Consider the following 26974-nt stretch of genomic DNA (forward strand, 5'->3'; position numbering starts at 1 on the left):
ATGGAGATTGTCTCTTGCAGACCAACACATTTACTAGAAATTATGCCAGAAATTAGTATTTGTTAGAATGGAAACTAGCCAGCGCACAGAAGGCACAGATTTAGTTAAAGGCACAGGGACAATCACAGATTTAAAGGTAGGGGCGCATCCATACCAAATAGAATCTCTCACTTCAGTGACTTTATGTGTACACTGGCATATGAAAAAGCCAGTCTTTAGTAAGATCATCCCCATCTTTAATGTGATTCAAATTCAAACCACTAAAATCTCACAGGGTTACCCAGGCTTGGGAAAACTTGGGAGCTTTCCTCACGAAAGAGTAGCACTCTTGTCCCCAGTCTGGGTGTGGTCCTTGTCCCCAGTCTGGGTGTGGTCCTTGTCCCCAGTCTGGGTGTGGTCCTGCAGCTCAGTTCCATTAAAGTGTATAGAGCTCAATAATAATACCACATACATCCAGGGGCAGCTGTGGCGCTGTTTTTGCAAAAAGGAATCTGTGTTTTTTGTAATCCTGGATAACCCCTTTATACTGGCACTGTCACTCTAAAAAGCTCCTAGAGACATGTCAAAAGTTAAAATCAGTTTTTGTCTGGGTAAAAATGTTAATTTTGGTGAAACTGTACAAATGCATAAGAAGCCCTTCTAGCCTTAAAGGGGTAGTGCGGCGGTAAATAATTATTCACAGAATAACACACATTACAAAGTTATACAACTTTGTAATGTATGTTATGTCTGTGAATGGCCCCCTTCCCCGTGACCCACCCCCCCCCCCACCCGTGTACCCGGAAGTGTGGTGCGCTATACATTACCTGTCACGTGCCGACCCCCGACTCTGATCTTCAGTCAGTGACGTCTTCTTCGGCCGGCCGGTGAACAGCTGCTACTGTTCCGAATGCCGGCCGCCCTCTGCAGTGTCATCCGATGCTCAGCCGCGATTGGCTGAGCATAACTGTGCTCAGCCAATCGCGACTGAGCAGCTGATGTAGCACTACCCCTTTAAAGAGAATCTGCAGCCTTTAAAGTTGCCGACAGTTCAGGTTGCCATGGAAACATCCCAAATATGGCGTTCTGTGCATGAGCCCTATTAAGTTACAATAGAGCTTGTACATGGAACTTGCTGAGGCCTGAAATATTTCCATGGCAATCAGAACGTCCATCGGCACCAGTGTCTGCACACCGATGTATCAAAGGCTGCATTGCGGTAGGTAAGCTTTAACAGTGATGTGATAGGTAACCCTTAATACAAAGAGTAATGTGGTTATCCAGAAAACATATAGTATGAATGTGTATGCACAACCAGCGCGAGGAATTACATGTGTGCTTAGACTATTCATCTTCATGTAATCCATGAAAAAGCAAATTTCATGATTCGTCGACTCCAGCTCCTAAACCACAGCGTATACATTTGCTAACAACTGTAAAGTTTTAATGTATTACAGCACGTTTTTGGTTTATCGATATAATACATGTCTTCATTTAGTACAGAAATACATTATTACATCAGCTACAAGTAATGTACTGTAGATCACACAACAATCACTTTTACGAAATCTTTAGATTTTTTAAAGTAGAAGACTCTGGTCACATCAGGCAGGTTGGTAGCCACTTTTGACCAGACTGACCAGGTGCTGAACAGTTGATGCCAGGGTCCTAGAGCCTATATATTAAATTTCCATAGTTATGTACACAATACAGTCTTTATAACTAGTGGGATATGCATTTGTGCGTGGTTATAATGTATCTAAGTATAACTACACAAACAAGGTATTTATTAGTTCAGGGCTGTTCCATGGGCTTAAAAGCTCAATGCATATATTCCCACTTCAATGCTGTACTACCCTGCAGTACTGACACAGGCAGCGTATTGGCATGAACTGGAATGTACTGATTAAACCTAGGCCTGAAGCTAATGTCCTGGTATATCCTTCTGAGTATGTCAATACTCAAAAACACATTTTCCATTTTAGGATAGTAAAAATATATTGAGTTGAGAAGAGAATCCATACGTGGTTTGAATCGATCTACAAGATTCTCCTTCTCATGCGGCTTCAATAGAGTCATCATCCACACAACGTCCTTGTGGCTGAAAGACAAAGCAGTATAAACAATAAGTAAGTTCACTTGAAGCATTTACATTATACAGGAGCTGCTCACACAGTAAGAATAGATATCGTGGACATTAGCAATAGTGAGGTAGGTAACAACACATACCGAAAGTAATGCAAAGAGATTAGCCTGAGTTTAGAGGAACCAGTCAGGTTGAAATGGCAATCCAATCCACAGACATCATGTTATAGACTGGAAGGAGCTTAACAGACTGATAAAGAGTTATGTGGGAAAGGTTTCAGGACAAGTCAATTCATGTGTCAAGTTAGCCTGGAACCATTCCCACAAAACTATATATCCCTCCTGGTCCCTCCTGTACTATAACATGATGCCTGCAGAATAAACTGCACTTTCAACAAGACTGGTTCCTTTTAAAGATTATACTGGCGTCGCTATACACTGTATTTTATTTGTATTGTATCTACTGTTTTTTTGTATGGTTGTCAATAAAATCAGATTACACATAAAGATTATACTGGCTGTAGTGTAGTACACAGAACAAACCAAGATGTTGAGTGAATTATTTTATAGTCATTGATTTACGCATTAAGCACAAGGATGATAGTGTCATTTTGTATCAGAGCATTGTGGTCTTAGGTGGCATCTTCATCTGAGCCCACCATTGATAATACTAGTGCTGGTGCATATGGACCTGAGATACCAGCCAAACTAAATTCAGCCTATTCAGATTGAAACCTACACAAGGACAGCTGACTTCCTCCACAGGGATCAGTATAACAAATAATACAGGTACTAATACAGGTGGTCAAATTAAATACCAATATGAGAGAACTATGAGAACAGACTGAAGACTTGTCAACTATGGAACAGGAAATAAATGAATTTACCTTCACAAATACATGAGTAGGTAAGAAACGTTTCAGCATATGACTGGTGTAGTTTGGGAATCTTAGTATGTTGATATTGAGAGATGGAAGTGGTTGGTATCCTGCCATCAGGGGGTAAAAGTTATATAACATCTCTTGCTCAGTACCAGGCAGGATCTGTAATCGAATCTACAATATAAAAAAATGTGTTTAGAAAGTGAAAACAATGCTTAATAACTATTTGCAGTTTTGTAACCTTTCTTGTTACTGTACAACTGTGTAGGTAGCTTTAAGTAAACTCTAGGCTTTCTCAATCCAGCAGGTCAGAGAAAGCAGGCATTGAAAGTAACAGGTCTCGTATAACAAGGTCTACCTGCTTGAGTCCAGAAAACATAAATGCGTCACTTGGCTCCACTGCAATTTCGATGTCCTGAACCAAATTGGTCTTGTTTTGCAGATGATACTTGACCGGCAGAGATTCCCTCACCCTTCCAAAGGATGGCAGATCTGCACATAATGAAATGACAAACTCAGCTGTAATGGTAAACTCTAAAAATACAGCAAACCTTGAGCACACTCAGGTTCATCCAAACCCAAACGCTCTGCACAATTGATTACCGGAGGCTGAAGAAGTTGGATGCAGCCCTAGGGAGTCCTGAAAAACATGGATACAGCTTATGGCCTATGGCTGTATCTATGTTTTTCAGGCAGCCCTAGGGCTGCATCTAACTTCTTCAGCCACCAATAATCAAATGTAGAGCGTTCAGGTAAGCCACCTTGAGGGACTTACATATTCATTCATTAGATTGCATATACTGATCAATGCTACGTCATTGCACAGCATTGATCAGTATTATCGGCGATCTGCACAAAGAAGGACATTCCTGAAGACCACAGAATCTCTCAGGTGGGTAATATTTATGAAGACTGGCGGGGTCTTTAATTAGGCCCTACTCCCAATTACCAGATTCACTAAGAGTCGCAAGCTTCTTAGTGAAACTAGACTGACCTGTACCTGCCGTATGGCGGGCGCAGAATTCTACACCAGCTCCTGAGCAGGTGTAGATTTCTTCCATGGTAAATCTAGCGCTCCCAGCGCCCCCCCCCCCCCCCCATTTAGCAAGAAGGGGTTACGGCAGGCGTACGCCAAGGAGTAAGTATCTGTGCCTTCTCTGTGGTGTTCACCACTGGTGGAGCTTTCGTAAATTTCCCCCATAGAGACTGCTTGAGAGCAGACGCTATGAGATGATCGCTAATCCGACAGTAAAGAGGTAAGTATTACACACTTGTCTGTCAGGGAAAGTGATCGGGATCCTACAGGGCCCTGGCAGTAGGAACGTATGTATGCATATTGTCGATGTCAAGGGGTTAACACAATAACAAGGTGCACAGCTGACCGAACATGTTTAATTTACCTGCTCGGATGTGGAGTGGAATACTTTCTACCATAACATGGGGTAATGTAACCACAGTGTTCACAACGGGTACACTTTTTGCTGCTGAACTCCTTTAATAAATAGATAAAATGCAGTCAGAAGATCAGTGAAGCAAATAATAAGAGAAACAGCAAAATAAAACTACAGTAAAGTCTCATATTTCTTCCCACAACATTTACTTATAAACATCATTTAAAAAGAGGATATCTAGGCTTAGAAAACATGTCCGATTTCTTACAGCCAAAAAAACAGAATGTGCAACAGCAACCGACAGGCGCAGGGGCTCACCGTATATACTCCTCCCAGCTTACACACCTTGTGTACGCTGGGAGGAGTATATACGGTGAGCCCCTGCACCTCGGTTGCTGTTGCACATTCTGTTTTTTTGTCTGTACTTAAGCCACAAGCAGCATGCAACCTGCAGTGTGAACAGAGTCATAGATGTGCTGCCAATTATTTATTTTTTTCTATTTCTAACAGCGCCACTCTTGTCCTCAGTTTGCTTTTGGTACTGCAGGACAGTTTTATTGATGTGAATGGACCTAAAATGTAATACCAAAATCAACCTGAAAACAGGTGTGGCGCTGTTTTTGCAGTAACATGTTTTTTTTTTCTAAACCTTTAATCCATAAACATACACCTAAGATTAGATTGTGATCTGCACTAGTGTTATTCTCTATGGTTATCTCTTACCTCTTCCAGGAAATAATATAGCTGCCAGTGGCCACACCAGTTTGAGGACTGGCTACGGGAGGACACTGAAGACAAAAGCATTCGCTGGCACTCTCTCCAGTCTGTAACACAACTGGTATACAACACAAGAAAAATCACTTGTTAGTCTATTATATTATTCATATTTTTAAAGTATTCATGTCAATTACAAAAATGCATAAAAAAGGATTTTTTATAAGCATAATAATACATTTTTCAAGTATGATGATAGAACCTTTTCACATAGGTTGGATTCCACTCACTTTAAAGCAACTCTGTACCCACAATCTGACTCCCCCAAACCACTTGTACCTTTGGATAGCTGCTTTTAATCCAAGATCTGTCCTGCGGTCCGTTTGGCAGGTGATGCAGTTATTGTCCTAAAAAATACTTTTAAACTTGAGGCCCGTGCCAAACGGGAGTATCTGTGCCCTAACTTTGCACCACCCCTCCTCCCCACCCTCTTCATCATTAGGAATGCCACTGAAACATTTTCTACATGCTGAACATTGCACAGGTCCTTAACGATCCAGCCCATGTGCCGGGCTGCTACAGGTGGGGAATAGGAGACAATCTGCCTGGAGCATTCCTAATGATGAAGAGGGTGGGGAGGAAGGACAGTGAGGTTGTGCAAATTCAGGGCACAGATACTCCCGTTTGGCATGGGGCTTCAAGTTTAAAAGTATTTTTTTTAGGACAATAACTGCATCACCTGCCGAACGGACCACAGGGCAGATCATGGATTAAAAGCAGCTATCGAAGGTGCAAGTGGTTTGGGGGGGGGGGGTCAGATTGTGGGTACAGAGTCGCTTTAAAGGACAACTCCGGCAATTTTGTCCGGCAATTAAAACACATTAGAAAGTTATATAACTTCCCTTCCCTAATTTATATGGCAACCATTAGTTAGGCCAGCCCACTTCTACAACATCGCCAGATGACTTACAGCTTGCTCAGCTCTGATTGGCTGAGCAGGCTGAAAACCATCTGAGCCAATGAATGGAGGGGCAGAAGTTTTGAATGGCCAAACCAGGAAGTGGGGAAGAACAGAAGACGGCGATCGAAGCAGATGTGGGATGGAGGAATTCTGAGGGGCGACAGACTCTGCAGTGAGGGTAAATATAAAAATTTTCTTTGGAAGGCTTTTTTTCAATAAAGATTCTCTTGCTCTAGTTAATAGAGGTTGCCCACATCTACTGCCACAAAACACCCTGATAGAGCATTAAGCAACAGCCTATCTTTATATAGATTACTGGACAGTATTAACTCACCATTCTCCACATGTGACTCTAGCTGATCTACAGGGGTGACGAATGATGAGAGCTGTAGTTGGCTGGATAAGATGGTGAGAGCCCATGGAGAGGCACTTAGAATATCCGTCATTAACAAAAATGGGATATCAGTGTAGACACGGTCTAAGTGTTCAAACTGCCAGGAAAAACAAGAGGAAATGACATCTAACAAGACTAATATACACATCTAATGCATGGTCATAAGTGCGTTCTCTAGAATACAGACCTTTATAGAGACAAACTTCACAGCAACATCAAAGGGATACACTGTCTCAATAGTTACAGTCTCATCCTGGAAAGAAAACAGATTCAATATGACAATTCTCTGCAATGTCTGCTAGATACATTCCTACTGTACAAATACATGAACATGGCAGTAAAAAACTTTGGCGAAAAATGATAGAGACCAAAAGTTCTACAAGACAAAAGGTAACTTACCCTGTGACATCTGCAGACAATGTCTTTGCCATCAACAGTGGAATCTATTAGGTAGGATACATAAACCAGGAATACACGTGTTCCGACAGTGCTACAGCGGATGTACAAAGGCATATCCAGCTACAGAGGAGGACACAACAATGACAATGGTTATAACACTGCTATATATAACACTCAAATTACTAAACCTGAACTTTACACTGCATGCAGGATAGGGCTTAGAATGTATTGTGCTTATGCGTATAGGCCTTTATATATTAAAGGGCAATGCATAGGATTTGTACATATTTATTAAGACAAGAAAATCCACCAATCGGCCATAACATTAAAACCACCTGCCTAATATATTGTAGCCTCCCTTGTGATCTGATGTACATGTGATTACTGTAAGTGCATTTGGTAGTGGTTAATGACATCATTCTATCATAAATAGCAGTAACATTTTCAGCTTATTATTCTACAGTTACTCTTGTGTTAAGTTGGAGCAGTTGAGTTACCTTTACTGCCCAGGTGCATCAGTGAGCGTTGAATGTCCATGGCCCAGACATCTGTTCCCATGTTGTCCTGTCTTGGACCACACTGGGAATGCTTGCTATTTTGTACCCAGTTGTCCAGCCATTAGAATATGTCCCTTCTCCTCTGCTTCTCTAATTTTTCTGCTTTAAACACTTAAAGTGTTACTGTCATTTCAAAAAACTTTTCACGCGCCAAAGAGACAAGTTTAAGCCAGTCAAGGTGTGGGTGTTCAGTCCTCCACCAATTGCTAGAACAAGACAGGAGAAGCACACAGCTTTTCCCAGCTCTCTTCTCTTCTTGTCTCACTGCAGGAGATGGGCTCCATAGAGCAGCTAGCTGGGGGGAGGAGCACTCAGCTGCATGCTTCTCCGGTTTTCTCTAGCCATCAGTGGGGGTCTGGAAACCCAAAACCCAATCGAACAAAACTTTTGTCATGTCTCTGTGACATAAAGAAAGATAAAGTGCAACAGCACCATAGTAAGCAACATATCGCCTGTAGAGGCTTGGATGCACATCAGTGGGTCAACAACTCCCTCAGTTGCCACAGTATACGATAGGAAAGGAAGTTCCCTACAGCATACAGGTGCAAAAATCTTTATTAGGTAACCAGGTAGGTGCCAGCAATGTTTAACCCATCTTTGTCAAGCAAGTCTCTGTGACATGTCAAAGGTGTTTTGAAATGAAAGGTACACTTCAAAGCTTTGAGTACTGACTATTCACATGCTGCTCGACAAGCATATTGTCACAGGATGATTAATGTTGTTCACTTTACCTGTCAGAGGTTTTAATATTATGGCTCAAGAGTATGTAGGATAGGTAGTAGTAGTAGTAGTAGTAGTAATAGTAATAGTAGTAGTAGTAAAAAGAATGGAGGCTACTCTTGATATTAGGTAAGAAAAGATGCAACTGACTTCCAATGAATATGTGTCAACCAGTGCCACCTAGTGGTGACATCACAGAATTCTCAAATGAGTAGATTACAGAAATACAGTATAATAAATGATAAATTTGCTTGTTGATTTCACTGTTGTAACTACTGTCTAGAATACATAGGTAACATATTGCAGCACAATTGTAATGCACCACTAGTGTAGAAGCACTGTATATATTTCCAGAAACTGTCCTTTAAGTAAACTATATATAATAGTAACCAAGCCATTTATAAAAACATTTATACTGTACACAGCAACCGTCAGCCTTCAGCTTTTACTCTTAATCCCTTTATAAATATATCACTGCTGTATTACACCAACATATAGCCAGTAAGAGTGATCCATTCCTGTAACACAGCTGCAGATTGAGTAGATTATTTCCTGTAAAAACACCCGCAGTACACTATAGCTCAGTATTCAGCAGAAAGGTCAGACAGGCACCTTTTCTTGGGGTTGCAGGTTTCCTATGGGGATATCGGTGAGCAGAGCTGGACTTGAGTCATCGCACATTTCTGTTCCCTGAAGCGTAACTAGAGTCTTCTGTGTGAGATTGGCATCCTGCCCTGTGAGAGACATTGTTTTCCTGGGTTATTGCACAATACATACCATGGCGTCAGGTCAGATAAGGCGAATGAAAGCAGCAGTAATGAAGCTGCTCTTGCCAGGACTAAATTCTATTTAACACTGGAACTGCCATGAATGTGAAGTCCTAGCATGCACTGTTCGTAATATACAAGACCCGAACAGCATGCTAAGATCTACAGTGCAGTTTTAAAAGAGTTCTCCCAGGATTAAGATCCTGTGAACTAGAGTATCTGATTAGTGGGAATCACTTGGTTAGGCTAGGTTCACACTGCGTTTTCAGCATCCGTTTAACGGATCCGTTTTTTTTAACATCCAGAAAAATAGGGTCAGCAACGTTTTTTGGTCCGTTTTGGTCCACCAAAAAAAACGGATCAGTTTTTTTTTTATAATGGAAGTCAATGGAAAAACGGATGCACACAAATAAATCTGTTTTTTGCAATCAGTTTTTCATGCGTTTTTTGCAAAAAACGGATGCGTTAAACGGATGCTGAAAACGCAGTGTGAACCTAGCCTTACTTCACCCATCATGAGAATGAAAATGATTAGTCCTCTGAGTAACTGGAGCGAAGGCACACAGGCTTCCTCTCCATTGACTGTATATGAGTTTTTCAAACATAGCAGTGTTGAGCTGGGGTCCAAGTGGAAGTCGGATAACATTTCATTTAGGATTACCCTTTAAAGTGTTCATCTCATGTAGAATTAGGTGGCACTCACCAGTTGTTAAAATGTTTCTCTCATTGAAAATTATTTCTGACATGTTGCACAGACATGTCAAAAGTTATGATTGGTGGGGGTCTCTCATACTGTTAGGGGCCTATTCCACGGAGCGATAATCGTCCGAATCGGGGAGAACGATCAGCCGATGATCGTGTCATCGGCTGATCGTTCATTTAGGTTCAGACCTAAAATCCTCGTTCACCACCAGTGCATCACTACGGTGGAATAGAGGTGCGCGGCGGCGACCGACGAGTTCAGCAGCATCATACATTACCTGTCCGGGCTGCAGGTCTTCTCCTTTTTCCTCCCGGTCCAGCACCGCAGCAGGTTCGGAGCGGGGCTGTCTGAACTGACAGACCGTTTAGCCAATCACTGGACGGAACCACTGCGGCCAGTGATTGGCTGAGCGGTCTGTCAGTTCAGACAGGCTGCTCTGAAGCTGCTGCGGCGTGGGACCAGGAGGAAGAACGAGAAGACCTGCAGCACGGACAGGTAATGTATGAAACAAGGGCTGCAAGGACATCGGTAACGCTGTCTCTGCAGCCCTCGCTTAACGATCATCGGGCCGTGTAATAGGCCCAGTAAAGGAGCGCCGATCTAGCAGATCGGCGTTCATTTACATCGTTGATCGGGCCCTGCTCGGCCCGTGGAATAGGAGCCTTAGTTATAGCCTGGGTGAGTTGTGCAGCAGCTCGCTTCACAGCCTGTCTTTGTGCTCAGTCATCACATTACAGAAGATGGCTCCATGAGAAGTCTAAAGAGCCCATCTCCTGTAATGAGAAAGGAAGTGAAATGAGCTATGATGCAGCTCACCCAACTATAACTAACAATCTGAGAGGGTCTTAACACTGGGACTACAACCAATCTAAACTTTTGACATGTATGTGTGAGATGTCAAAAGTTATTTGAACTAAAGTAACACATGAATGCATTTTTAAGCCAAAACCAAGATTAGAGAGAGAAAGGCATAGATGTACAGTACATATAACCAATTCCTTATTCTTTACCTTTGTTTAGGATGTAAGTTGAGTTTAGGCTAAAAATTAAACACACAAAGATACAGACATGCATAAAATCTCCACTGTGAGAACATGACTTCAGCTGTCTGAAAGAAATATAGAGTGGATGCAAAATAAAGAGGTTTTGTCTGTTCTTCCTTTTCATATACGGTGGTTTGCAATAAATTAGAATATCAACAAAAATTTTTTTTCCAGTAATTCAATTCAAAAAGTGACCTCATATATACTATAGAGTCATTACATACAGAGTGAACTTTTTCAAGTGTTTATTTATGTTAAAGTTAATGATTATGGATTATAGTCAAGAAAAACCCAAAAGTCAGTATTTCAGAAAATGTTAATATTATATAAAACCAACTGAAAAAAAAAAGTTAACACAGAAATGTCGACCAAACAAGAAGTCTGTACAGTAAATGCCCCTAATACTTGGTCAGAGCACCTTTTGCATGAATGACGGCATCAATGCGGCGTGGCATGGAGGCGATTAGCTGATGGCACTGCAGAGGTGTTATTGAAGCCCAGGTTGCTTTGATAGATGGGGATAAGGTCTGGCGAGTTTGCCAGCCAATAAAGCACAGTGATGCTGTGGTTAGTAAACCAGGTATTGGTACTTTTGGCAGCGTGGACAGGTGCCAAATCCTGCTGGAAGATGAAAATTCCATCTCCAAAAATCTTTTCAGCAGAGGGAAGCATGAAGTGCTCTAAAATTTCCTGGTAGATGGCAGCATTGACTTTGGTGTTGATGAAACACAGTGAACCTACACCAGCAGATGACATGGCTCCCCAAACCATCACTGATTGTGGAAACTTCACACTAGACCTCAAGCAGCTTGGATTGTGTGCCTCTCCACTCTTCCTCCAGACTCTGGGACCTTGATTTCCAAATGAAATGCAAAATTTACTTTAATCTGAAATCAGCACCTTGGACCACTGATCAACAGTCCAGTTCTTTTCCTTGGCCCAGATAAGATGCTTCTGGCGTTGTTTATTGGTCAGGAGTGGCTTGACACATGGAATGCAACACTTGTAGTCCATGTCCTGCAGACATCTGTATGTGGTGACTTTTGAAGTACTGACTCCAGCAGCAGTCCACTCTTTGTGAATCTCTCCCAAATTTTTGAATGGCCTTTTCCTAACAGACTGCGGTTCTCCCAGTTGCTTGTGCACCTTTTTCTACCACACTTTTTCCTTCCACTCAACTCTCCATTAATATGCTTTGATACAGCACTTTGAGAACAGCCAGCTTCTATAGCAATGAACTTTTGTGGCTTACCGTCCTTTTGAAGTGTGTAAATGACTGCCTTCGGGACATCTGTCAAGTCAGCAGTCTTCCCCATGATTGTGTTGCATACCGAACCAGACTAAGTGACCTTCTATAACACTTAGGAAGCCACTGCAGGTGTTTTGGATTAATTATTCAAATTTTCTGAAATACTGACTTTTGGGTTTTTCTTGGCTGTAATCCATAATCATCAACTTTAAAAGAAATAAATGCTTGAAAAAGTTCACTCTGTATGTAATGACTCTATAGAATATATGAGGCCACTTTTTGAATTGAATTACTGGGAGAGAAAAAATTGGGGATATTATAATTTATTGCAAACCACTGTATGTTGGTATTATGTTTACATAATGTCATTATGGTAGATGAGCTTTAGTGTTTACCTCACTGCCATATGTCTTTTATAATGCAGATACTAATTCCATTACAGATGTCATCTCAGCATAAAGTCACGGCTTTTCCACTTCTGTTTTAGTCACCATGAAATAACAATATTGCAATATTCTTGCCTAGCTCTTGCTCTCTGCTGCAAATGTTAAAATCATCTGACATTATAGGGATCCAATACTGTGAAATCGCTGCTAACGCTCAGATGGCAATATATTTTCATGTATGTTTAGTTTTATAATACAGGTTTAAATTGCGCATATTAAGGGTGCCTTCACACGTACCGTATCGCTGCTTGTTTCTCGCATATAAATCCACAGTGATACTGATTGCTATAAAGTCAATGTATGTGTATTCTCCCTGCATGTTTGGTGCGATTTTGATGCGTGTTTGATGCGATTTTTACATGCGAGTTTAACACCACAAAAAACGCAGCCACTTTCGTGCAAGTTTTGTGCGATAAATACGCAGCGATACGGTATGTGTGAAGGCACCCTTAGGGTATAAACCCACAAATCATATACGCAGCAGATACGCAACAAATACGCAGCAGATTTGTTGGTACAGATTTGATGCTGTGTTCAGTTATTTAGATCTAATCTGCTGCGAGTTTGCTGCGAGTTTTCTGCGAGTTTGCTGTGTATCGCAGCAGTAAATACGCTGCATATACGGTGTGTGGGTTTTATACCCTAAGGTTACAAACACACTTGGCGGGTCTGCAGCGAGTCTCCATGCTGCGTTTTTGCAGCGAGACTCGCTGCAGATCCCGGCCCTATACTTTTAATGGCAGACAAACACGCAGCAGGGATGTACATCCCTGCTGCGAATTTGTCTGCAGCCCACCCCATTAACCCCCCGGCCGCCGGAGCTGATACTTCACCTGATCCCGGCTCTGGCGGTTCTCGATGTCTTCAGCAAGCCGGAGCGGGGACCAGGTGAAGTATATGCTCCAGCCAGCCGCCCGCAGCCCCGGCCGCCCGATCGCACGCCCCCCCCCCCCCCCCGCAGCACCGATCACAGCCCCCCCCCCCCCCCAATCGCCCCCCCCGCAGCACCGATCGCTCGCACGCCCCCCTGCAGCCCCAGCCGCCCGATGGGGGCTGCAGGTGGGCGAGCGATCGGGCGGCCGGGGCTGCGGGCGGCTGGCTGGAGCATATACTTCACCTGGTCCCCGCTCCGGCTTGCTGAAGACATCGGGATCAGGTGAAGTATCAGCTCCCGCGGCCGGGGGGTTAATGGGGTGGGCTGCAAACAAACTCGCAGCAGGGATGTACATCCCTGCTGCGTGTTTGTCTGCCATTAAAAGCATAGGGCCGGGATCTGCAGCGAGTCTCGCTGCAAAAACGCAGCATGGAGACTCGCTGCAGACCCGCCAAGTGTGTTTGTAACCTAAAACTGAGAAAACTGCACGCACAGCAGAAAAGTTTCTCAGCCTATGAAAACCCATTTCATACATGTAAATGCACCTGTAGCACGTGACTGGATGGTTTATAAACAGCATTTAGAGGTATGGAAGTATAGCAGTAATTTTAGCAACAGCTTTGGCACATGTTAGATGCATACTAATAGAAGAGACAACACCGAATACCTGGTTTGAGTCCTGCTGTGAGCTTCACGTCTCTGATGACCGTGTCCTCTTGGGACTGTATGGTGATCATCAGGCAGTACATCTCATTATTTAGTGCTGGCGGCTCATGACGCAGTAGCACTGAAACTTTAGGTACTCTGGAAATAATCCTAAAATAAATGGACATCGTTTAGAAATTTCTTCTAGTACAGTAGGATTAGTCCCAGATAGTCCTCAGCACTTATCTCTTACATGGTGCTGCTCTGGATTATGATGCTATCCCAGTGCACTTCAGTATCAGGTAGCTTCGGTCTGCGTTTAAAGGAGCGAGACGCTTGGATGGCTTCCTGAGCTGAGGCAGCATCTCCTCCACCACCCCTCCAGTTCAGAATGACACAGCGGCCTGTCTCACTGCCCAGGATTAGATCCACTGATGTGATCTGGAAAGTGGAAAAAATATTAATCAGACTATCATGCTGTCCTGTTCACACTACGGAATCGACACAGAGATTCCTACAGAAACCACCCGCGCGGACACAACCACCCGTGCCAAATCCTGCCTTCAATCTTTTTAAAATGGGAGGGCTTGCACACCTCCTCTGATATAAACTATTCCCATCAGCCCAAAACTATAAAGAACAACTGGGCACATGCATTGGCACTGCTTTATTCACACTCCTGCACAACTGCAGTGAGGAGAAATGGTGGCATTCTATTTTAGTGATCTGTGGAAGTCCCAGTGGTGGGACTACTTGCAATCTGACATTTATCACCTGTCCTTGTTTAGGTAGGGAAACCCCCAATAATCTAAAGGGAAATATAACACGCTGTATTAAATTTAAATATTATTGTAGGTTTTTAATATATCTAGGTGTAAAATTTATATATTCTTACGGTCAGAATAAGATAAGTCCAAATTTTGTTATAAACATACAAGTCACTAGCTGTGACTGTATTATAGTGTAAATTGGATTGGATTTATGCATACCTGACAACAAAATACTTCTGCTGCCACTCACCTCAATCTTCTTACCAACATCTTCAGGTTTTGCAACAAACTTAAATGTGAACTTTCTAGTCTTTCCAGGCACCAGGCACATGGTTCCTTGTGCTGACTGCTCCAATATATCACTAGATTGGTACTGTTCTTCCACCACACAGTACTGGTTGTATTCCTTGCCACAAAAAAGCAACATATAATAAGTATAGTACACTGAATGTAACAATATTTTCAATATTTTGTCCATAAAAATATATTTTTCTTCTGAATATGCCCTGGCTGCATGATGAAAGAAGAAAGCCTGTAATCGCCTCCCTCGTTCCCCTGCCACCTCCATCATTTCCACTTGGCTAATCACAGGAGGGTCCTCTGTGGCCAGTGATGGGCTGAGTAGCAACTTTAGTGCCAACCATAACACTAAGTGTGATAATAAGATGCAACCTGGGCATATTCAGGAAACCTTTTCCAAGACAACCCCTTTAATGTGTTCAATCTGGTTGTACTTTGCTAAAATACTAGTGCAGGGCTTTACAGTGTAATGTCATATTGTACGGCTCACGTACAAATCACCTTCACTCCATTCAGTTATAGGGCCAAGAAGCTACATAGAACTCCTTCCAAGTCAGCAGCATATGGATTGCCATTTAGCACAAGCTATAGTCAGCATATGGGACACAGCTTTATGAAGAGCACAAGGGAGAAACAGTGACAGGTTTGAAGGGTGGTGTGTTGCTCACTGGTTTCTATATTTCTCTTTTGCTTTAAAAGAGATTGGCCACTTCTGCACCATACATGCATGCATAGCCAACAAGCAATAAAAGTGTTTGGTAAAAAAAGCCCTTTAAGGAACAGGTTACATTGAAAATGCACTCCAATTTGTCGGCTTCATGCTATAAAGTAGGAGGAGCTGAGCAGATTGATATATATATTTTTATGGGAAAAGATTCAGTAAATATTGTAAATAATTATTTCTAATGATCTGCTTATCATGGACCTAAAAGACCAGAGGTCACAAATTACAAAGTGACAAAGCTATGTATCACTCTGCTTAGCAACTCCTACAGAGTGTATTGCTCTAGCAATCGGACACATTCCCTATATACTTTATGCAGGTATTATTGTTTAAATTACACAGCTGGACAGTGACCTTGCATATGTTACCTGGTTGCTGAATCCAACACAGAGCTTGGAGAAACGAATAGGATGTGGGCAATCGGTTTTTAAGTAGACATACAGCTCCACTGGGGTATCAACATGAAAACTTGGTGCCAGGAACTTGGCTTTGCATTGTACTGAACAGCAAAAGTTGAAATAAAAAAAAGGAAAGGAAAGAAAGTTTAATTTCAACACACAAGTCCACTATAAACCATATACGGTCACAAAGTATTGTATACAGAAGTCTACACATTACACATACCGAATGGAACAAAGTCTTGTACTTCAATGGTAAACATATTACTACCCGCCAAGGAAACTCTATCCGCCCACAAACGCTGTGCCAGTTTCACCATGGATGCATCACAGTCTGGCTCTGAATCAGGACTTTCATTCTGCACAATATAGAAAATAAATTGGATCACTTTGGATCAAGCACACAAAATTAGTATTAAATGCTCAGTTTATAAATGTAAACTCACCATTAACACCATTATTAAGTTCTTTTCAATTCTGGATTTCTGATCATCTTTTAATGTTGATGCTGTTTGGAAAATGGCACAAAAATATATAAAAAAAACAACAACGCTGTAATCCAAACTTTTAAAGAATATTAGACTAAATAATGCTATAGAAAAATGTTCATATGGAAGATTTGTGAGTCTGTGTACACCACTATCACAGGTTGCACATCAAAATAGTATATTTATTCCAACAATCCTTATAACAAACAATATAATGGCAGACATAAAAACAAGTTGAACATATACATGACTACAAGTGCATCTCAATAAGTTTTTTCAGTAATTCAATTTAAAAATAACACCTATATTATACCACAAGGGTAGGGAACCTTGCCCCTCCAGCTAAAGCTTTGGCTGTTCATGCATGATGGGAGTTATAGTTTTACAACAGCTGGAGAGCCAAGGTTCTCTATCCCTGTTATAAGGCCATGTGCACAAAGAGCAAGAGTGGCGGAATTCCGCAGGCAGAATTGTCCACCACAGAATGCCGCCAGCCTCCGTGTCATAATGACACTCTATGGAAGGCTCACGCGCCGTATCTCTCAGGGTCTCTCCGCGCTGAAGAATGAACATGTTCATTCTTCAGCGCCAGGAGATGCAGCGCCCCAGCCTCACATAGAGTGTCATTATGACACAGAGGCTGGCGGCATTCCATGGTGGACAATTCCGCCACTTTTGCTCCGTGTGCACGGGGCCTTAAGAGTCATTACAAACTTGAACTTTTTCTAGTGTTTGTTTCTGTTTTGGTTTATGGCTTTTACAGCCTAGGGAAACCCCAAATTATCTCAGAAAATTAGAATAATTAACCCAAAACACCTGCAAAGGCTTCCTACGCATTTAGAAAGGCCTCTAAGGGTGCCTTTACACAGAGAGATTTATCTGACAGATCTTTGAAGCCAAAGCCAGGAATGAATTTGAGAAGAGGAGAAATCTCAGTCTTTCCTTTATGACCTATTCCCTGTTCTGTTCCTGGCTATGGCTTCAAAGATCTGTCAGATCTGCTTGAGGTCTAGTGTAAAGTTTCCACAATCAGTGATGGTTTGGAGGCCATGTCATCTGCTGGGGTAGGTCCACTATGTTTTATCAAGGCCAAGGATATATTACCAGGAAATATTAGTGCACTTCATGCTTCCCTCAGCCCACAAGCTTTATCCAGATGGGATTTTCATTTTCCAGTTGGACTTTGCACCTGTCCACACTGCCAAAAGTACCAATACCTGGTTTAATAACCACAGTATCACTGTGCTTGATGGCCAGCAAACTCCACTGACCTTAAGCCCATAGAGAATTTATGGGGTATTGTCAAGAGGAAGATGAGAGACACCAGACCCAACAATGCAGGTAAGCTAAAGGCTGCTATTAAAGCAACCTGGGCTTCCATAAACCTCTGCAGTGCAGCAGGCTGATCACATCCATGCCAGCCATCTATGCAAAATTTAAATTGTTTTTAATATAGGCATGTATATGTTCAATTAGTCATGCATTGTTGGTTACAAGGATTGTTGGTATAAAGATAACCATATTTCTTTCTTCTGGTCTGGTTTAGAGCATTGCTCACATGCATAGGTTTGCAGTGGTACCCTTTTTTATTGTTAGAACATCACTAGGGGCTGAACAGATTGGCTTTGGTGGCTAAATCATCTCCAATTACTGTTACCAGGGAGCACGGATCCACATTTAATAAAGTAATTTTGCTCTTTTCAAGCGCCCCCTCCCTAAATGACTGTGAACTTAAAATGACTGTGAAAATACAATTCATTACATTTTATGGACAGGTTGATGTCACCATTATTTAAGAATCGAACCATATTATTAAAAGTGCCTCAATCACTAGAAAAAACTTTTGATAAGTCATAAAAACATTTAAATGTTCAAATTCTCCCAATGTCTAAAACAGGCCAGGAGAAGTACACAGTTATACGCTTCACTCCTAAGCTCACTGCAATCTCTGTCTCTCTACGAGACAAGATCTATTATAAATCTATTGTGCGCTTCTCTTGGCTATATCTAGACGTAGTGGGGGTCTTAACACTCCTAGCCGATCAATTTTTAAATGGTCTCTGTGACAGGGACAAACATAGAAAATTCTTACCTCTTCCAAGCAGCTCCAGAGAGTAGGTAATATAGTCTTTAAGCTGTGCCATGAGATAAGCACATTTTAGAGCTGTGCTTAGTATAGAGGTGAGTAGGGTCCACCACCTCTCGCTGCGGTAGTCACACATGACATAATCTAGCAATCTGGACAAAAAATATACATATAGCAAATGTTACACTGTATACTGCAAGTGAGCATACTTATAAGACAGCTCCTATTGATAAAGAGCCCATGCTAGATAAAAAACATTGCCCCACACACACTGGTGGTTTAGATGCAATTATTATGTACTTATCAGCTAACTGTATACCACCGTAATATTGCTCATTAGATCGACTTATTTGGGTCCTAGGGACATGTCAAAAGTTTAATGTGCTTCTCTCTACTAGTTCTAGCCATTATTCGGGGTATGAACACCAAGACTCGAACAGATGAAGACTTTTTGACAGGTCCGTTGGACATCTGAAAAGTTTTTTGAAAACTCAGTGATTCTCTAAAGGTTTAGAACTTACTTTAGGGCCTTAGTGTAATCTTTCGCATAGTAATATTCTTCACCCATCTGAACCACTGCAAAGGAAAGGAAACAAATAACAGTCATAGATCATACATGTGAATCCCCTGCATTATCTGGAATATAAATGTGCCAACTACATGGCTTTGTAAACAGCGACTAAAAGAGCCATGCATGTTTAATGAATCAGCATTACCAAAAGCAGGAACGAGCACTGCTGGTTCCCTAAGGATTACAGTCATCCTCTCTGACATAACCCAAACTGGGAAGAAAAGCAGGGTCAAATGGGCAACACCAGGTCAATTCAAGTTGTGGTTCTGTAAGAAACCAGCAGGATCAGATTTGTTTTTAAAGCATGTTTTCCTTAACCCCTTGCCGCAAAATGACGTTTGGGGAACGTCATGTAAAGTAGGTAGTTAATGCAACATGACGTTCCCCAAACGTCATGTTGTTCCTGCCTCCCCCCGCAGCCCGTAAGTGAGATCGGGCAGCGGGAGGAGGCAGTATCACACCACATCCTCCCGCTGCCTCTGCCCGGAGGGGAGCCACGCTCCCCCCGGGCAGTTAACCCCATAAACGCCGCGGTCGATGCGACCGCAGCGTCTATGGGGGAGATGTGGTGTTTGCCGGTGATCGGGCGGCGGGAGGAGGCTGCAGGACGTTGCCTCCTCCCGCCGCCACTGTCACAGTGTCCCCTGGCCCCCCTTCCACTGCCGCCGGTAACGGAGATCGCCGATATCAACGTTATATCGGCAATCTCCGGTACCGGCGCCGCCGACAGCTTTCATCTCCCCCCACCGTGAATCCACGGTGGGGGGAGATGAAAATGTAATCATCAGACCCCAGATCAGCCCCCCTAGTGCCCCGATCACTAACCCGCTCCCTCCCCGGGCGGCCATCACATCCAAGATGGCCGCCCCCATCCCAGCGAACAAACGATGTTTGTTCGCAGGGATGGAAATGAAAGAATGATCAAAGCCCCATGCTCTCCGCCACCGGAGGTAGCGGAGAGCATGGGGCAGTGATCGGGGACCCCCCCCGTGTGGTCCCGGAGCAGGCGATCGGCGGTATATACTATATACCGCCGATCGCCTGTTCCCAGTGCTGCCGGCACTTTTTATCCCCTGTCACCATAAATCATTGGTGACAGGGGATAAAAAGTGTTACAGTGTCGCCCCCCAAGTCGCCCCCCACCCCCCCAGTCACCCCCGTCCCCCAGTCACCCGCCCTTCCCATTATACGTTACCTGATCCTGGAGCTCCTTCCTCTTCGGTGTCCTGGCTGCTTCTGATGTGCGCATGTGCGCCAGAAGCGTCCAGCTCTGAAAATTTAAAGTGACAGAGACCAATTTGGTCTCTGTCACTAAACTATGATTACTGTGATAGAAAATATCACAGTAATCATAGTAATACAGTGAAAATGAATGGATAAAGTACAAAAAGTGAAAAACACACAAAAAAAAAAACACACACACTTTTTATTATAGTAATAATTGCAGTTTACTCCCAAATTACCCGTAACCACCGCACGTTGCCCATAACCGCCCCAGGTTGGCCGAAATCACGCCAGATTGCACGTAACCACCACACGTTGCCCGTAACAACCGCACATTCCCCTTAACCCCCGCACGTTGCCAGTAACAACCGCACATTGCCCGTAACCACCGCACGTTGCCCGTAACCGCCGCACGTTGCCCGTAATCATGCCAGATTGCCCGTAACAACCACACGTTGCCCCTAACCACCGCACGTTGCCCCTAACCACTCCAGGTTGCATGTAATCACAACAGATTACCCGTAACCACCCCAGGTTGCCCGTAATCACGCCAGATTACACTTAACCACTGCACATTGCCCGTAACAACCGCACATTGCCCGTAACCACCGCACGTTGCCCGTAACAACCGCAAGTTGCCCGTAACCACCGCACGTTGCCCGTAACCATGCCAGATTGCACGTAACAACCGCACGTTGCCGGTAACCACCGCACGTTGCCCGTAACCACCGCACGTTGCCCGTAATCATGCCAGATTGCCCGTAACAACCACACGTTGCCTCTAACCACCCCAGGTTGCATGTAATCACAACAGATTACCCGTAACCACCCCAGGTTGCCCGTAATCACGCCAGATTACACTTAACCACTGCACATTGCCCGTAACCACCGCACGTTGCCCGTAACCAACGCACGTTGCCCGTAATCATGCCAGATTGCACGTAACAACCGCACGTTGCCGGTAACCACCGCACGTTGCCCGTAACCACCGCACGTTGCCCGTAATCATGCCAGATTGCCCGTAACAACCACACGTTGCCTCTAACCACCCCAGGTTGCATGTAATCACAACAGATTACCCGTAACCACCCCAGGTTGCCCATAATCACGCCAGATTACACTTAACGACCGCACGTTGCCCGTAACCACCGCACGTTGCCGGTAACCACCGCACATTGCCCGTAACCACCGCACGTTGCCCGTAATCACGCCAGATTGCACGTAACCACCGCACGTTGCCCCTAACCGCCCCAGGTTGCCTGTAATCACACCAGATTACCCGTAACCACTGCACGTTGCCCCTAATCGCCCCAGGTTGCCCGTAATCACGCCAGATTACACGTAACGACCGCACGTTGCCACTGACGGCCGCACGTTGCCACTGACGGCCGCACGTTGCCACTGACGGCCGCACGTTGCCACTGACGGCCGCACGTTGCCACTGACGGCCGCACGTTGCCACTGACGGCCGCACGTTGCCTCTAACCACCCCAAATTGCCAAAGACCCCCTCCAGATTGCCGTAACCAACCCAAATTACATATAAGCACTTCAGTTTATCCGTAACCAACCCAGATTGTCCGTAACCACCCCACGTTGGCCGTAACCACAGCAGGTTACCTGTAACCACCCCAGATTGTCTGTAACCACCGCAGATTACCCATAACCACCTCCAGATTACCTGGAACCACCCCAGATTACCCGTAACCACCCCACATTACCTGTAATCTAATTTTTTTATTGTATTTTAGTAACTGCGCTATTCTAATAACTGTTTCTAGCTGCGGTTTTGCTCCAGCAAATTGGCGCTCCTTCCCTTCTGAGCCCGGCTGTGTGCCCATACAGTGGTTTATGCCCACATATGGGGTACCGTTCTACTCAGGAGAACCTGCGTTACAGATTTTGGGGTACGCTTTCTTTCCTGTTCCTCGTGAAATTTAGAAATTTCCAACTAAAGGAACATATTACTGGAAAAATTCGAGTTTTTCATTTTTACTGTCTACTTTTGAATACTTTCCTCTAATACCTGTGGGGTCAAAATGGTCACCACACCCCAAGATGAATTCTTTGAGGGGTGTACTTTCCAAAATGGGATGACTTATGGCGAGATTTTACTACACTGGCACTACAGGGGCACTAAAAAATGCACCTGGCGCTCAGAAACTTCTTCAGCAAAATCTGCACTGAAAATGCTAATTGGCGCTCCCTTCCTTCTGATCCCTGCTGTGTGCCCATAGAGTGGTTTATACCCACATATGCGGTACCGTTCTACTCACGAGAACCTGCGTTATAAATTTTTGGGTACATTTTCTCTCCTGTTCCTCGTGAAATTGAGAAATTTCAAACTAAACAAACATATTATTGGAAAAATTTGAGTTTTTCTTTTTTACTCTCTACTTTTAAATACTTTCCTCTAATACCTGTGGGGTGAAAATGGTCACCACACCCCAAGATGAATTCTTTGAGGGGTGTACTTTCCTAAATGGGGTGACTTTTGGGGGGGTTCTATTCTGCTGACACTACAGGGGCGCTGCAAACGCACCTGGCGCTCAGAAACTTCTTCGGAAAAATCTGCACTGAAAATGCTAATTGGCGCTCCTTCCCTTCTGAGCCCAGCTGGGTGCCCATACAGTGGTTTATGCCCACATATGGGGTACCATTCTACTCAGGAGAACCTGCGTTACAGATTTTGGCATGCAGCTTCTCCCCTGTTCCTCGTGAAATTGAGAAATTTCCAACTAAACGAACATATTATTGGAAAAATTCTAGTTTTTCAATTTTACTGTCTTATTTTGAATACTTTCCTCTAATACCTGTGGGGTCAAAATGGTCACCACACCCAAAGATGAATTCCTTGAGGGGTGTACTTTCCAAAATGGGGTGACTTATGGGGGGTTTCTCATCTGCGGACACTACAGGGGCGCTGCAAACGCTCCTGGCGCTCAGAAACTTCTTCAGAAAAATCTGCATTGAAAAAGCTAATTGGCGCTCCTTCCCTTCTGAGCCCGGCTGTGTGGCCATACAGTGGTTTACGCCCACATATGGGGTACCGTTGTATTCAGGAGAACCTGCGTTACAAATTTTGGGGTACTTTTTTTCTCTTGTTCCTCGTGAAATTGAGAAATTTCAAACTAAACAAACATATTATTGGAAAAATTCGTGTTTTTCATTTTTACTGTCTAATTCTGAATACTTTCCTCTAATACCTGTGGGGTCAAAGTGCTCATCCTACCCAAAGATGAATTCTTTGAGGGGTGTAGTTTCGAAAATGGGGTGACTTTTGGGGGGATTCTATTCTGCAGACACTACAGGGGCTCTGCAAACGCACCTGGCGCTCAGAAACTTCTTCAGCAAAATCTGCATTAAAAAAGCCAATTGTCGCTCCCTTCCTTCTGAGCCCTGCTGTGTGCCCATACAGTGGTTTACGCCCACATATGGGGTACCGTTGTATTCAGGAGAACCTGCGTTACAAATTTTGGCATGCTTTTTTTCTCATGTTCCTTTTGAAAATGAGAAACTTTAATCTAAACGTTTATATTATTTGAAAATTTAAATTTTCGATTTTTTTACGGCCTAATTGTGAATACTTTCCTCCAGCCCCTGTAGGGTTAAAATGCTCATTATACCCCTAGATTAATTCTTTAAGGTGTCTAGTTTCCAAAATGGGGTCACTTATGGGGGTTTCCAGTATACAAGCCTTCTAAATCCATTTAAAAAAAGAACTGGTCCCTAAAAAAAATCAGTTTTGGAAATTTTCACAAAATGTGATAATTTGCTAATAAATTTATAAGCCCAGTAACACCCTAAAATAGTAAAATATGTTTTCAAAATTATGCCAGAATAAAGAGGACATATTGGTAATGTGATTTAGCAACTAATTTATGTGCTATGACTTGCTTTTTTAGAAGCAGAGAATTTCAGAAGTTCATAAAATGCAAAATTTTCAAATTTTTCATGATATTTTGATGTTTTTCACAAAAAATACACAAAGTAGTGACCAAATTTTGCCACTAATATAAAGTGCCATATGTGACGAAAAAACAATCTCAGAATCGCTAGCATACGTTACAGCATCACTGAGCTATAAGAGCATAAAGTGAGACAGGTCAGATTTTGAAAAATGAGCCTGGTCATTAAGGCCAAAACAGGCTTTAGAGGCAAGGGGTTAAAAGATCCCATCTCACAAAGTGATGGCATGTCACTGGAAGGAAGCAATGTATGCCTTTTTATTTTCAGGATTGTGGGAGTCCCAGGAGTCCGACAAGGAATCATTAAGGGATGGCATATTCTAGTGACATGCCATGAGATGGGAATAGCTAACCCAAGATTTAACACACTAAAACTGCTGGGTCTCCCAAAACTCACACAAACTATGTAAATGGAGCAATGGCCAGGCACATGAGATGCCACTCCATTAATTCGCCAAAGATATCTGAGTAATGTACTTGGCTTTCTTCGGCAATAGCATATCAAGTAAATAAATAGCAGCATGCATACTATGGGGAATAAGACCCCCCCACCCCCAATCTCACGATTGATGGAGGTCCTGGATATTCATGAGCAACAGAAAACTCCGCCCACCTGGAGGGCGGGGGGAGGGGTGTGGCAAGAATCCTACTCTCCTGCATATTAGAAGAACGTCTGAACAGAATGATGTAAGTAATAAACTAATCTGTTCAATATTTCTGTCACTAGTTTATGCTGCACTCATTTAAGGCACCACAAATCTAGTGATAGCTGCCCTTTAAAGGGGAAGCCCCATAAACATGCAGGCACATAATAAGAATACTTACCTATCCTTGTGCCCTGTAGCAGCACTCATGGGTCCAGCTGACAGCTCTTCCAGCTGCAAAGTCAGCCAGTAAGAGACTGAGGCAGGACACTAGGCCGTGATGTACAGCTGGAAGAGCTGAGTATATGATGTAGCCAGATTCCAGATGAAAATGATAGCTAGCGGCTGTCAGCAACACACCGAGGAGTGGCACTACGGAGGCATGAGGACCGGTAAATACACGTTGCTAATTAAGGTCCCGCACCCTGCTTGCCTTGCTTTTTATTTTCATGGGACTTCCCTTTTAAGTTCTCCAATAATTCTCTTTACACTGTAGCTAAAGACCAAGGCAATATAAATAATAATAATAATAACTGACAGCTTTTCATAAATGTTAGTACTTACTCAAGTGGCTTTTCATTCGTGGGCATTTGTATTTCTTAAACTGAGCTACAGCATTGCTGAGGAGGCTGATGATAAGTTCCTAATCAAGAAAAGAGACAAAAGTAAAGTAATCCTCTCTTGCCAAAGGCTGTGGTCTTTACATTTGAGGTATATGTTGTAAGTAGAACCAGCAGAAGAACCACAGTTTTGAGGATCACAAAACAGACCAATCTTGGTCATTTGCAGACTACATTCAGTCTACTGTAGTTGGATATGCCGCGGTAAACGTTGACATACCATTCTGCTGGCATGCCAACATATACCCTGAATGTAGACTATTTATCTAGTGTGGACATACCTTTAGAAAAAACAAACTCTGCTTACCGAGTGGATGACATCTTTTTCTTTTAGCTGCAATGCAAGTATTCCTGCCTTCTCTTTCTCTGGATCAGAAAGATCAAAACCTAGGAAAAGCCCAGAATATACATTAACAATGTGTGTCCAGCAGTAAGACTACAGCTGACTAATGTGGAATCCTCTTTTATAATGGACTATAATAAAGATAGCTACTTCAGTTTAAATAGGTACTCTGAAGAAAAACAATAGTTTTAAAATTAACCGGTGTCAGGTTTGTAGATTACTCAAGTTTTCCAGTACTTATCAGCTGTTGAATGTCCTGCAGGAAGTGGTGTATTCTTTCCAGTCTGACACAACGCTCTCTGCTGCTACCTCTGCCAGTGACAGGAACTGTCCAGAGCAGTAGCAAATCTCCATAGAAAACCTTTCCTGTCTTGCAGAGGTAGCTATTAAGCCACAAAATATCCCTTTTGCTGAAAGTGCATAATGTGGTAATTAAAAGGGGATACAAATAAAGGTTTTAAAGCAATGTTGACTTACTCAATATGCCTTGTCTCCAGGCCCTCTGACCATAGAAGTCCAACACTCCAGTGGGGGTCTCCAGAGGATCTGGACTAGGATATGCTACTGAGGACTAAACATGCAATACAAAACAATACAATGAAAGACACTTCGACAATGCAAAGCAATGGTAGAGCAGACAAAAGAAATCCTTTAAAGTTTGTCCAGTTTAAATCCAGAAAATCCATGGCAGGGAATACTGACCTATGCATCAACTATACTAGAGCTACTATAAAACACAAATAAGCAAATGGCTTAGATGACTCCTACTGGTATATAATACACTGTACATGGATGAAGCTGATCTTAAAAAAAAAAGTCAGAAAATTAGGACTTTACAATGACATATACATTAAGATGAAGAAAATAAAAACGTACATCATGGCTACACAGTAGGCCTGCTAGGTGTTTGCGTTCCTGGGCATAATATGCAGCCTGCTGGTAGTAGAATCCAGGATTCTGGGTCTGGATGGCCGTCAGTCCAAGCTTAATAGCCTCATCAAATAAATCTCCAAAAGCTTGAAATCTTTATA

The 26974-nt window shown here is 43.1% G+C and overlaps 1 protein-coding gene across 3 annotated transcripts in view; it reads right to left on the reverse strand.

Annotated features, from left to right (window-relative positions):
• Positions 1 to 1203: 1203 nt before the first annotated feature.
• TRAPPC11 (trafficking protein particle complex subunit 11) overlaps positions 1204 to 26974 on the reverse strand; it is a 39069-nt gene continuing 13298 nt past the window's right edge. For all 3 annotated transcript variants that reach the window (XM_069977765.1, XM_069977764.1, XM_069977763.1), the window contains exons 10-30: positions 26820 to 26967; positions 26421 to 26514; positions 25908 to 25987; positions 25545 to 25623; positions 19096 to 19150; positions 18581 to 18726; positions 16447 to 16508; positions 16227 to 16359; positions 15971 to 16101; positions 14829 to 14984; positions 14062 to 14249; positions 13831 to 13979; positions 8694 to 8815; positions 6805 to 6924; positions 6593 to 6658; positions 6346 to 6502; positions 5060 to 5171; positions 4346 to 4437; positions 3304 to 3437; positions 2952 to 3119; positions 1204 to 2080 (exon numbers count right to left, since the gene is read on the reverse strand). In XM_069977765.1, the coding sequence (XP_069833866.1) occupies positions 2036 to 2080; positions 2952 to 3119; positions 3304 to 3437; positions 4346 to 4437; positions 5060 to 5171; positions 6346 to 6502; positions 6593 to 6658; positions 6805 to 6924; positions 8694 to 8815; positions 13831 to 13979; positions 14062 to 14249; positions 14829 to 14984; positions 15971 to 16101; positions 16227 to 16359; positions 16447 to 16508; positions 18581 to 18726; positions 19096 to 19150; positions 25545 to 25623; positions 25908 to 25987; positions 26421 to 26514; positions 26820 to 26967 (2437 nt within the window). In that variant the 3' untranslated portion in view covers positions 1204 to 2035. The remainder of the gene's footprint in view (positions 2081 to 2951; positions 3120 to 3303; positions 3438 to 4345; positions 4438 to 5059; positions 5172 to 6345; positions 6503 to 6592; positions 6659 to 6804; positions 6925 to 8693; positions 8816 to 13830; positions 13980 to 14061; positions 14250 to 14828; positions 14985 to 15970; positions 16102 to 16226; positions 16360 to 16446; positions 16509 to 18580; positions 18727 to 19095; positions 19151 to 25544; positions 25624 to 25907; positions 25988 to 26420; positions 26515 to 26819; positions 26968 to 26974) is intronic.

Source organism: Dendropsophus ebraccatus, chromosome 7, assembly GCF_027789765.1.
Source record: "Dendropsophus ebraccatus isolate aDenEbr1 chromosome 7, aDenEbr1.pat, whole genome shotgun sequence".
NCBI classification, from domain to species: Eukaryota; Metazoa; Chordata; class Amphibia; order Anura; family Hylidae; genus Dendropsophus; species Dendropsophus ebraccatus.